General features: G+C 42.4%; 1 protein-coding gene across 4 annotated transcripts; it reads left to right on the forward strand.

Moving 5' to 3' along the window:
- The first annotated feature begins 3 nt into the window (after window positions 1–3).
- LOC115151742 (UV excision repair protein RAD23 homolog B) lies at window positions 4–6,163 on the forward strand. Of its 4 annotated transcripts, none has more exons than XM_029695934.1 (10): window positions 4–398; window positions 1,871–1,952; window positions 3,542–3,621; window positions 3,908–4,260; window positions 4,373–4,401; window positions 4,503–4,630; window positions 4,929–5,082; window positions 5,235–5,443; window positions 5,656–5,802; window positions 5,927–6,163. In XM_029695934.1, exons 1-10 carry the CDS (start codon window positions 330–332, stop codon window positions 6,038–6,040), a joined length of 1,365 nt encoding a protein of 454 aa, XP_029551794.1. In that variant the 5' UTR covers window positions 4–329; the 3' UTR covers window positions 6,041–6,163. The 4 variants fall into 4 exon arrangements, with proteins under 4 accessions (XP_029551794.1, XP_029551795.1, XP_029551796.1 ...); XM_029695935.1 differs by having other exon boundaries at window positions 5,238–5,443; XM_029695936.1 differs by lacking the exon at window positions 4,373–4,401 and having other exon boundaries at window positions 3,885–4,260.
- Window positions 6,164–12,652: the final 6,489 nt, after the last annotated feature.

The raw sequence follows: 12,652 nt of genomic DNA on the forward strand, positions 1-12,652 counted from the left end.
TGAAATGTCTCCGTCAGTCATGTTTTAAATGCTTGTTGAAAACCCCCTAAATAATTGACAAAGTAATATTGTTGTAAGAGCTGAGACTAGAACAGCATTTGGTAAATCATATGCACAATAATTTAGATTCGCGTGGTATAGCCCTAGCCCCAGCAGTATGTCTTGTCTCAGGCAGCAAGTAGATGGCGTCTGACTACAACACAACCAATACAGTGATAGCTGAGTCACACAGCTAGGTCCTACTGTGGCAACAGTAGCCTACAGAAACTGGTGTGAATACTGGTGTAGAGCCCTTTAGCGTCTGGCAATTATCGGAAATCGTCTTGAAGATGCTGTCGATAACGTTGAAGACTCTTCAGCAGCAAACGTTTAAAATAGAAATAGACCCAGAACTAACGGTGAGTAGTGGAAGTGAAGTTAGTGACTCCAGTAAATATGCTTGAGGCCGAGGGGCTGAGCGCAACCAGGGCCTTGGACAATGTGATTTAAGCTGGAGAGGGGGGATGCTATTTTATATAATGTTGTCATTCTTCATGTCACATTGTAACAGTTAGGTGTTGTTGTCAAATGGCGATATTCGTGACGCCTGAGATTGCCTGGCTGTATTCTCATGAATGATGACGCCAGATTTTACGAGCCCAGGTCTCGATACCATAGAGCGGCTCTCGTATACCCCCTCTTTTGGACTATAGGAATCGGGTGGAGGGGGCGTTATGTACATTTGTTATGCTATATTTGTTTATACACTGTACCATTGAAAAAAACTGTTTGAGAGGCCGTAAAATTAACAATACAAAGATAAGGTTAATAATAACAATATACATTATTTAATGTATTTGAGATATTCTACAACAATTGTCTTTTTTAAAATAACTTAGGCTATACATTGGGGGGCTCTTGATTAGTAAAATGTATTTTAAAATGGTTTCTTAAACAATATTATGATTGTTTGCTGTTTTCAATACCTTTCCAATGTGAACACATCATCTTCTTTGCATATTTATCTGCTCTATGCTTGGCTTAATTTACAGGTGACGTTTCCCCTTTAGAATGCAACTACCATAGCCCCTTACATAGCAGTGATCTTTAGGGTTCTACCTTTAGAGCAGCTTTCTACTATAGTACTGCTGTCAATGAGAATGCTTACTCAGTCAACTCACCTGGAAAAATGGTTTAGATACAAACATCTGATTAGCAAGACCCTGATTTGTTGAATCAGGTTTGTTAGTAACTAGCAGTAGCACTGAGATGGAACAAAAGCCTGCATCCCCTGAGGTTCCACAGGACCAATATTGAGTAACATTCAACCTTTAGAGAAATGTAAATAGTAGTACGAATGTATACGAGCTATGGCATCTGCTTTACAAATTCTTTCCCTAGGCCTGTGTTGCTAATTGACTGACAGATATATTACATTGCTGGTAATAACACTGTCTGGTGAGCAAGTCTACATCTCAGTATTAAAACTGGAACATGTATTACTGTATCATTAACTTGTGTATAGTGTGTCAACTTTAAAAATACATGTATGGTGTATCACATAAGGGAATGTAGAGCCATTGAAATGCATCTGTCTATAAAATATCTCTGTACTGCCTTGAAGCACTCACAACAAGGTGAAGTAATGACAGAATGTGAATCACAGGCTCACAGCTTTTCACTTCCAATCCCATAATCCTCAAGGATTCTGCTTTATGACGGAGCTGAGACATACAGTATAATGTGTCACCTTATTAGGTTCAGGTGGTCCAGGAGAGGTGCTCTCCTCAGAGAACTACTCAGAAGAATGTCCTGCCCATAGAGATCAAACTAAATGTGTTCTGTCTCTAGTCCTATTTAACAGCTTGTCATTATGTTATGTTATTGGCAGGTAAAAGCCCTGAAGGAGAAGATTGAGACTGAGAAAGGGAAGGATGGCTATCCAGCGGCGGGGCAAAAATTAATCTACGCAGGTAAAACAGCAGTTAATCACTAACTGCATCTTGAATATCTATCGGACACATCAGAAATGTTGTAGTCTATAGATCTAAACTGAACAAAAATATAAACACAACATATAAAGTGTTGGTCCTATATTTCATGAGCCTAAATAAAAGATCCCACAAAATTTCCATATGCACAAAAATTGTATTTCTCTCAAATTTTGTTCACATTTGTTTACATCCCTGTTAGTGAGGATTTCTCCTTTGCTAAGATAATCCATCCATCTGACAGGTGTGGCATTTCAAGAAGATGATTAAACAGTATAATCATTACACAGGTGCACTTTGTGTTGGACACAATAAAAGGCCACTCTAAAATGTGCAGTTTTTTCGCACAACACAATGACACAGATGTCTCAAGTTTTGAGGGAGCATGCAATTGGCATGCTGACAGCAGGAATGTTCACCAGAGCTGTTGCTAGAGAATTTAATGTTCATTTCTCTACCATAAACCGTCGTTTTAGAGAATTTGTCAGTACGTCCAAATGGCCTCACAACCGCAGATCACGTGTAACCATGCCAGACCAGGACCTCCACATCTGGCTTCTTCACCTGCGGGATCATCTGAGACCAGCCACCCGGACAGCTGATGAAACTGTGGGTTTGCACAACCGAAAGATTTCTGCACAAACTGTCAAAACCGTCTCAGGGAAGCTCATCTGCATGCTTGTTGTACTCACCAGGGTCTTGACCTGACTGCAGTTTGGCGTCATAACAGACTTTAGTGGGGAAATGCTCACCTACGATGGCCACTGGCACGCTGGAGAAGTGTGCTCTTCATGGATGAATCCCGGTTTCAACTGTACCGGGTAGATGGCAGACAGCGTGTACGATGTTGTGTAGGTGAGCGGTTTGCTGAACAGAGTGCCCCATGGTGGTGGTGGGGTTATGGTATGGGCAGGCATAAGCTATGGACAATGAACACAATTGCATTTTGGCAATTTGGCAATTTGAATGCACAGAGATACCGTGATGAGATCCTAAGGCCCATGGACGTGCCATTCATCCACAGCATCACCTCATGTTTCAGCATGATAATGCAGGGCCCCATGTCACAAGGATCTGTACACAATTCCTGGAAGCTGAAAATGTCACAGTTCTTCCATGGCCTGCATACTCACCAGACATGTCACCCATTGAGCATGTTTGGGATGCTCTGGATCAACGTGTACGACAGCATGTTCCAGTTCCCGCCAATATCCAGTAAATTCACACAGCCATTGAAGAGGAGTGGGAAAACATTCACAGGCCACAATCAACAGCCTGATGACTCTATGCGAAGGAGATATGTCGCGGGGCATTAGGCAAATGGTGGTCACACCAGATACTGACTGGTTTTCTGATCCACACCCACTACCTTTTTTAAGGTATCTGTGACCAACAGATGCATATCTGTATTCCCAGTCATGTGAAATCAATAGATTAAGGCCTAATGAATTCATTTAAGCTAATTTATTTCCTTATATGAACTGTAACCTAGTAAAATCTTTGCATGCATGTTGCGTTTTATATTTTTGTTCAGTGTCATTGAGCAGGTTCTTCTTGTTGTGTTTTTGTAGGCAAAATCTTGAATGATGACATACCTCTAAAAGACTACAGAATTGATGAGAACAACTTTCTGGTGGTCATGGTTACAAAGGTAAGATTTCAACACTGTTTTAATGGATTTATTTGGTAGCCATTCATATGTGAGGATATTATACGAGTTCCTTATTTTATTGATTAATTGATAGTAAACTTTAACAAAGTACATACAAGATCATTTATGTGCTAATAATACTGTCATTACTGTCATGACAGTGAAAGCAGGAGTTAGTAATTTGTATTTGTAGAAATATTATTATTCATTGATGTCTAAAGATGAGGTAGTTGTCTGTAGTCACAGTGGTCATCTCTGGGCAGTCTTGTTTGTTGTCTCCCTACAGCCCAAACTTCCAGCTACTCCTCAGGCAGCCCCAGCCCCAGCCTCCACCCCTGCTCCTGCCCCTGCACCTCCTGCTGTTTCTGGGCTGTCCCTCTCTGACATTGCCCGACCTACCTCATCCCCTGCCCCGATGGAGATCTCCACCCTGTCCCCTACATCTGCCCCTGCCTCAAACCTCACACAAGCAGTGGAGTCCTTCACACCCCCTGCACCAGCCCCTGCTTCTATTCCCCCTGCAGTCCTGGGGACCAGTACAGCCCCAGCTGCAGCAGCATCCTCCCTCTCAGAGGACAAGCCTGAGGGGGAGCACCCTGAACAGCCCTTTGCTACACCACCAGCCCTCTCCTCCTCCAGGTATTGACTTATGATAAAATATTTTATATCTTAGATCATTTAAAGATGTGGATGGCAAACATGGTTTTAGTTCATAAATGTGTCTGTTTTGATCCCCCCAAAAATTCTTAAGTCTCCTGGAAGAAGCAGCATCAATACTGGGTAATCAAGAGACTAGTCTAATCTTTCACATCACAATATCATGCTTCATCTTCCCACTGATTTATGACCCTGTATCTTTTCCCCCTCTCTTCATGAGACAGTGACAGGACAGGCATATGAGAATCTAGTGTCTGAAATCATGTCTATGGGATATGAAAGGGAGCAGGTTATTGCAGCGCTGCGAGCCAGTTACAACAACCCAGACAGAGCCGTGGAGTACCTGCTAATGGTGAGTTTCCATCCTATCAGTGATTTAATGGTAGATTAGTGTATTATGACCTGGAAGCAGTGGAGCTAATTCCTAGGTTCCACCACACTCTTTTCCACAATCTGACAGAAGTATGCACACAGAATAAAATATGATTTTCAGTCTCAAAGCTGTATACAGTTCATTGTGTGTTTATCCATCTGTCTCCCTTACAATGCAAAGCGCTTTGAGAACTTAGAAGAGAGCAATATAAATGCACTTCATTATTATTATTTAATTGTCCCGAGGCATTATACATTCTTATCTCTACTTCATCCAGCGGATTCCGGCCGAGGCTGACCTTCTGCCACCAGAGGCGTTCTTACCCACAGCTCTGGCCAACCTCAACCCCACTTCCCCAGCTCCTGCCCCAGCCCCTGCTCCAGCCCCTGCTCCAGCCACAGATAGAGCCCAGCCCCCACCAGCAGCTACGAGTGAGACCACCCACCCACTCTACTCTTGTTCTTTTACCAGGCCCATGTGTCTCTCATACCAACCAATCATTTCTCTGGACGCACATTGTCAGCTCAGTACTGTGTTTCATAGAGGTCTTTGAACTCTCTGTCCATTATTTCTTGTTTTGCAGCAGGCTCAGTGTCTTCAACCCAGCAGCCCCCCTCGTCTGGTGGGCTCACTGGTGGGCTGACTGGTGGAGGTACTGAGGGTGAGAACCCCCTGGAGTTTTTGAGGAACCAGCCACAGTTCCAGCAGATGAGACAGGTCATGCAGCAGAACCCAGCTCTCCTTCCTGCCCTGCTCCAGCAGCTAGGCAGAGACAACCCCCAGCTGCTGCAGGTCAGTGGGGAGACTGGACATCCCAGTGACTGCATGCAGTCTCTCTCCATCCACGTAGCCATGCTCATCAGCTTGGCTTTCCAGACCCAATCTGGTTTTATGGGAGGTTGGAAATATTCTGCCCTTTAGATTCTGTTTTGGCTTAGCCTACTAAAAAGGAAATCATTATTTGTATTCGTAAGGGTTTATATGATGATGTTCTTTCTTTGCAGCAAATTACCCAGCACCAGGAGCGCTTTGTGCAGATGCTGAACGAGCCCCAAGGAGGAGAGATGGTAGAGGAGGGAGTTGAGGCCCAGGGGGCGCCACACACTAACTACATCCAGGTCACCCCACAAGAGAAGGAGGCCATCGAGAGGGTATGATTATTTATGGTTAATAATTGAGATTGAACTCATTTATATCACTTTCTCAATGGGAAGCTCGCTGTGTCATTGGTTATGTGTTTCCGAGCTGACAGTTGCCTATGTGTTTTCATTACAGTTAAAAGCCTTGGGATTTCCAGAGGGACTTGTCATTCAAGCATATTTTGCATGTGAGAAGAATGAGAATTTAGCTGCTAATTTCCTGCTCCAACAAATATTTGATGACGAGTGAATGTGCATGCGTCAGCATGAAGGGGAAGAATGGAGGGCTAGAGAACGAGTGATAGTGCTACAAAATGTGCTTTGGAAGGAAGGAATGGAAAAGGTTACCAAAAGTGACTTGTCATTGGACAAAGACGTGATGTTTAGTTACTGTAAGCTATGCCTTCTCCATTCTCTCTGAGTATGTTAGCTCTCTCTTGCTCACTGCTGCTATTACTGCTGCTATCACTGCTGCTATTACTGCTGCTATCACTGCGATCATTGCTGCTATTACTGCTGCTATTACTGATGCTATCACTGCGATCATTGCTGCTATTACTGCTGCTATTACTGATGCTATCACTGCGATCATTGCTGCTATTACTGCTGCTATTACTGCTGCTATCACTGCTGCTATTACTGCTGCTATTACTGATGCTATCACTGCTGCTATTACTGCTGCTATTACTTCTGCTATTACTGATGCTATCACTGCGATCATTGCTGCTATTACTGCTGCTATTACTGATGCTATCACTGCGATAATTTCTGCTATTATTGCTGCTATCACTGCTGCTGTTACTGCTGCTATCACTGCTGCTATTACTGCTGCTATCACTGCTGCTATTACTGCTGCTATTACTGCTGCTATCACTGCTGCTATTACTGCTGCTATTAACTGCTGCTATCACTGCTGCTATTAACTGCTGCTATCACTGCTGCTATTAACTGCTGCTATCACTGCTGCTATTAACTGCTGCTATCACTGCTGCTATTACTGCTGCCATTACTGCTGCTATTACTGCTGCTATCACTGCTGCTATTAACTGCTGCTATCACTGCTGCTATTAACTGCTGTTATCACTGCTGCTATTACTGCTGCTATTAACTGCTGCTATCACTGCTGCTATTACTGCTGCTATTACTGCTGCTATCACTGCTGCTATTACTGCTGCTGTCACTGCTGCTATTACTGCTGCTATCACTGCTGCTATTACTGCTGCTATCACTGCTGCTATTACTGCTGCTATTAACTGCTGCTATCACTGCTGCTATTAACTGCTGCTATCACTGCTGCTATTACTGCTGCTATTACTGCTGCTATCACTGCTGCTATTACTGCTGCTGTCACTGCTGCTATTACTGCTGCTATCACTGCTGCTATTACTGCTGCTATCACTGCTGCTATCACTGCTGCTATTACTGCTGCTATCACTGCTGCTATTACTGCTGCTTGTGCCGTGTCCATCCATAGAGTTACAGTGGAAGTTTGCCTCACCATATATTGCTTTTCAACCTCTCTCAAAGGAAACCCCAAACATACTTTGATTTGTGTTTGCTATGTGGGCCTCATCTCCTATGAAAATATACTTGAGTTTCCCGTAATAAAGTGACAAAACCAGCAAAATGGCCATGGAACTCAAATGTATTGTTTGTTTTTTCATATAAAGGTAACTCAGATATTTTGTAAATGAAATGTCATATCAATGTTGGAGAGTTACTTTGGCACTTTATTTTACTTTTAGAGAATTAATGTTTCTATTGTTTATGTATTATCGTTTGTGTGAAAGTTAAGGAAGTTCTGTTATTGATAAGTGTCATCATATTGAAATGTGATAACACTGTAAGATGAGACATAATGAGAAATCCTGGATTTGGTTCCAGATGTGTCCCAGTGTAGTTTCACTGTAAGATGAGACATAATGAGAAATCCTGGATTTGGTTCCAGATGTGTCCCAGTGTAGTTTCACTGTAAGATGATACATGATGAGTAATCCTGGATTTCAGATCAAATAAATGCAAAGTTTATTTGTCACGTGTGCAGGATACAACCTTACAGTGAAATGCTTAGTTACAGTCCTGTAACGGCTGTCGGGAGAGAGAGAGTAGACCAAGGCGCAGCGGAGTTAGTGTTCATCATTGAATTTAATAACAGAAAGAACACTATACAAAACAAAACAAGAAAACCGACAGCCAAACAGTCCTGTCAGGTGCAAAACACTAAACAGAAACAATTACCCACAAAACCCCAACGGAAAAACAGGCACTTATGTGTGACTCCCAATCAGCAACAACACTCTACAGCTGTGCCTGATTGGAAGCCACACGGCCAAAATCAACGAAACAAACCAACATAGAAAAATGCACGTAGAACGCCCACCCAATGTAACACCCTGGCCTAACCAAAATAACGAACAAAAACCCCTCTCTATGGCCAGGGCGTTACAAGTCCCTAACCAACAGTGTAAAAAATAGGTATTAGGTTAACAATAGATAAGAAGGAAATAAAAAACAACAATGAAAAGATAGTGAATAATAACAGTAGTGAGGCTATATACAGTAGCGAGGCTATATATAGGCACCGGTTAGTCAGACGAATTGAGGTAGTATGTACATGAATGTATAGTTAAAGTGACTATGCATATATGGTAAACAGAGAGTAGCAGCAGTGGATCCAGATGTGTCCCAGTATAGTTTCACTGTAAGGTACCACATGACTGCACTAAATGAAGTTTGAGCAACATTGTTGTTTTTTACAAATGCTTGCTAAACACTCGAAAGCTAGTTCTAATGATAAGCTGTAGACCACACTATTTACCAAGAAAGTTTTCATCTATATTTTGATTTGATTAGATGTTTAGTTGGAGCTGAATGTCATTTGAGCCATGTCCCTTTGTTATTATTTAATAAGCATCTTATGCACACCTGATTCTGTTCCCCCCGAACACTTTCCCCCTGATCCTTAATGTATCATGTCAAAATAAATCATGCTGTACGTTCTTTTTTATCCATGTAATTACTCTACCATGCATTGAGGTTAGTCTCATTTTGATGAAGATGAATTGTTCGTTTGTGGAAAATTGTGTACAGATTTTTTTATAGGTCCATGGTTAGTCAAATTGTGTCTTTTAATTATTCATAGATGAGTGCCATAGGATTTATATTGCCTATCATAATCAAACAGCCATCCTATAAAAGGTGTTAAAAGTGCAGTGAAGTTCTGGAAGTGCTAGAAACCCCCCAGTTTTGTGTGAACAACACACAACACTGGCCTCTGCCTTTTCTTTTCTCTTGTGTGTAGACGAGAAAGATCAATCTTTCTGTATCATAATGTACATGGAGTTGATTTCAGCCTTTGCAAAACAAGCCACTTTATTGTGAAGACTGTTGCTCTGAGCGATGTAGGGTTGGTTGGTTTGGTTGCATGAGTTTTATAACAGAGGCTTAAGCTGAGCTATGGCATGCTGTGGAACCACAGGAGTGATGATATTGATTTTTATCATCTTGTTTTGTTGTTTAACTTTTTGTTTTTTCTTCTTTGAAACTACAATAAAGCATAGGGATTTAGCCTTAAAAGCACCACTTGAAGCTTTGCTGAATGTTTTTGAAAGGTTATTGTTTCAGTACAATAAATAGTTTTTCAAAGCTTTAAAATTGTGTCATTGGTTATGGTTACACAAGACTATGCATCTTGAATCCAGTGGTGGAAAAAGTACCCAATTGTCATTCTTGAGTAAAAGTAAAGATACCTTAATAGAAAATGACTAAAGTAAAAGTGAAAGTCACCCAGTAAAATATTACTTGAGTAAAAGTCTAAAAGTATTTGATTTTAAACATAAACTCAGCAAAAAAAAAGAAACGTCCCTTTTTCAGGACCCTGTCTTTCAAAGATAATTAGTAAAAATCCAAATTACTTCACAGATCTTCATTGTAAAGGGTTTAAACACTGTTTCCCATGCTTGTTCAATGAACCATAAACAATTAATGAACATGCACCTGTGGAACAGTCGTTAAGACACTAACAGCTTACAGACAGTAGGCAATTATGGTCACAGTTATGATAACTTAGGACACTAAAGAGGCCTTTCTACTGACTCTGAAAAACACCAAAAGAAAGATGCCCAGGGTCCCTGCTCATCTGCGTGAATGTGCCTTAGGCATGCTGCAAGGAGGCATGAGGACTGCAGATGTGGCCAGGGCAATGAATTGCAATGTCACCGGCATCACCGGCAACAACATTGCCTATGGGCACAAACCCACCGTTGCTGGACCGGACAGGACTGGCAAAAATTGCTCTTCACTGACGAGTCGTGGTTTTGTCTCACCAGGGGTGATGGTCGGATTCGTGTTTATCGTCAAAGGAATGAGCGTTACACCGAGGCCTGTACTCTGGAGCGGGATCGATTTGGAGGTGGAGGGTCCGTCATGGTCTGGGGCGGTGTGTCACAGAATCATTGGACTGAGCTTGTTGTCATTGCAGGCAATCTCAATGCTGTGCGTTACATGGAAGACATCCTCCTCCCTCATGTGGTACCCTTCCTGCAGGCTCATCCTGACATGACCCGCCAGCATGACAATGCCACCAGCCATACTGCTCATTCTGTGCATGATTTCCTGCAAGACAGGAATGTCAGTGTTCTGTCATGGCCAGCGAAGAGCCTGAATTTCAATCCCATTGATCACATCTGGGACCTGTTGGATCGGAGGGTGAGGGCTAGGGTCATTCCCCCCAGAAATGTCCGGGAACTTGCAGGTGCCTTGGTGGAAGATTGGGGTAACATCTCACAGCAAGAACTGGCTAATCTGGTGCAGTCCTCGAGGAGAAGATGCACTGCAGTACTTAATGCAGCTGGTGGCCACACCAGATACTGACTGTTACTTTTGATTTTGACCCCCCCCCTTTGTTCAGGGCCATATTATTCCATTTATGTCAATCACATGTCTGTGGAACTTGTTCAGTTTATGTCTCAGTTGTTGAATCTTGTTATGTTCATACAAATATTTATACAATATTTAAGTTTGCTGAAAATAAACATAGTTGACAGTGAGAGGATGTTTTTTTTTGCTGAGTTTACTTACAGTGCATTCGGAAAGTATTCAAACCCATTCCCTTTTTCCACATTTTGTTAAGTTACAGCCTTATTCAAAAAAAATGTAATTACATTTCTTCATCAATTTGCACACAATACCCTATAACGACAAAGTCAAAAACAGATTAAAAAAAAAAATACCTTATTTACATAAGTATTCAGACCCTTTTCTATGAAACTCGGAATTGAGCTCAGGTGTATCCTGTTTCCATTGATCATCCTTGAGATGTTTCTACAACTTGATTGGAGTCCATCAAATTCAATTAATTGGACATGTTGACAGTGCATGTCAGTTGACAGTGCATGTCAGAGCAAAAACCAAGCCATGAAGTCAAAGGAATTATTCGTAGAGCTCCGAGACATGATTGTGTCGAGGCACAGATCTGGGGAAGGGTATCAAACAATTTCTGCAGCATTGAAGGTCCCCAAGAACACAGTGGCCTCCATCATTCTTAAATGGAAGAAGTTTGGAACCACCAAGACTCTTCCTAGAGCTGGCCGCCCTGCCAAACTGAGCAATCGGGGGAGAAAGGCCTTGGTCAGGGAGGTGACCAAGCACCCGATAGTCACTCTGACAGAGCTCCAGAGTTCCTCTGTTGAGATGGGAGAACCTTCCAGGAGGACAACATCTCTGCAGCACTCCACCAATCAGGTCTTTATGGTAGAGGGGCCAGACAGAAGCCACTCCTCAGTAAAAGGCACATGACATCCTGTTTAAAAAAATATATATATATTTCACCTTTATTTAACCAGGTAGGCTAGTTGAGAACAAGTTCTCATTTGCAACTGCGACCTGGCCAAGATAAAGCAATTCGACACATACAACAACACAGAGTTACACATGGAGTAAACAACATACAGTCAATAATACAGTAGAACAAAAGAAAAAAAAGTATATATACAGTGAGTGCAAATGAGGTAAGTTAAGGCAATAAATAGGCCATGGTGGGGAAGTAATTACAATATAGCAATTAAACACTGGAATGGTAGATGTGCAAGTAGAGATACTGGGGTGCAAAGGAGCAAGATAAATAAATAAATACAGTATGGGGATGAGGTAGGTAGATAGATGGGCTGTTTACAGATGGGCTATGTACAGGTGCAGTGATCTGTGTGCTGCTCTGACAGCTGGTGCTTAAAGCTAGTGAGGGAGATATGAGTCTCCAGCTTCAGAGATTTTTGCAGTTCGTTCCAGTCATTGGCAGCAGAGAACTGGAAGGAAAGATGACCAAAGGAGGAATTGGCTTTGGGGGTGACCAGTGAGATATACCTGCTGGAGCTCGTGCTACGAGTGGGTGCTGCTATGGTGACCAGTGAGCTGAGATAAGGCGGGGCTTTACCTAGCAGAGACTTGTAGATAACCTGGAGCCAGTGGGTTTGGCGACGAGAATGAAGCGAGGGCCAACCAAGGAGAGCTTACAGGTCGCAATGGTGGGTAGTGTATGGGGCTTTGGTGACAAAACGGATGGCACTGTGATAGACTGCATCCAGTTTGTTGAGTAGAGTGTTGGAGGCTATTTTATAGATGACATCACCCAAGTCGAGGATCGGTGGGATGATCAGTTTTACGAGGGTATATTTGGCAGCATGAGTGAAGGATGCTTTGTTGCGAAATAGGAAGCCAATTCTAGATTTAATTTTGGATTGGAGATGCTTAATTGAGTCTGGAAGGAGAGTTTACAGTCTAACCAGACACCCAGGTATTTGTAGTTGTCCACGTATTCTAAGTCAGAGCCGTCCAGAGTAGTGATGCTGGACGGGCGAGCAGGTGC

Source organism: Salmo trutta, chromosome 17, assembly GCF_901001165.1.
Source record: "Salmo trutta chromosome 17, fSalTru1.1, whole genome shotgun sequence".
Taxonomy (NCBI): Eukaryota; Metazoa; Chordata; class Actinopteri; order Salmoniformes; family Salmonidae; genus Salmo; species Salmo trutta.

What these genes read in the sequence shown, in the direction of transcription:
- LOC115151742 (XM_029695934.1), top strand. Translation starts at nt 330, where the DNA reads ATGCTGTCGATAACGTTGAAGACTCTTCAGCAGCAAACGTTTAAAATA. An exon ending in AGAAGCAGCATCAATACTGG is followed by an intron (nt 4,402 to 4,502) that starts GTAATCAAGAGA and finishes TTCATGAGACAG; the next exon opens with TGACAGGACAGGCATATGAG. An exon ending in GCCCCCACCAGCAGCTACGA is followed by an intron (nt 5,083 to 5,234) that starts GTGAGACCACCC and finishes CTTGTTTTGCAG; the next exon opens with CAGGCTCAGTGTCTTCAACC.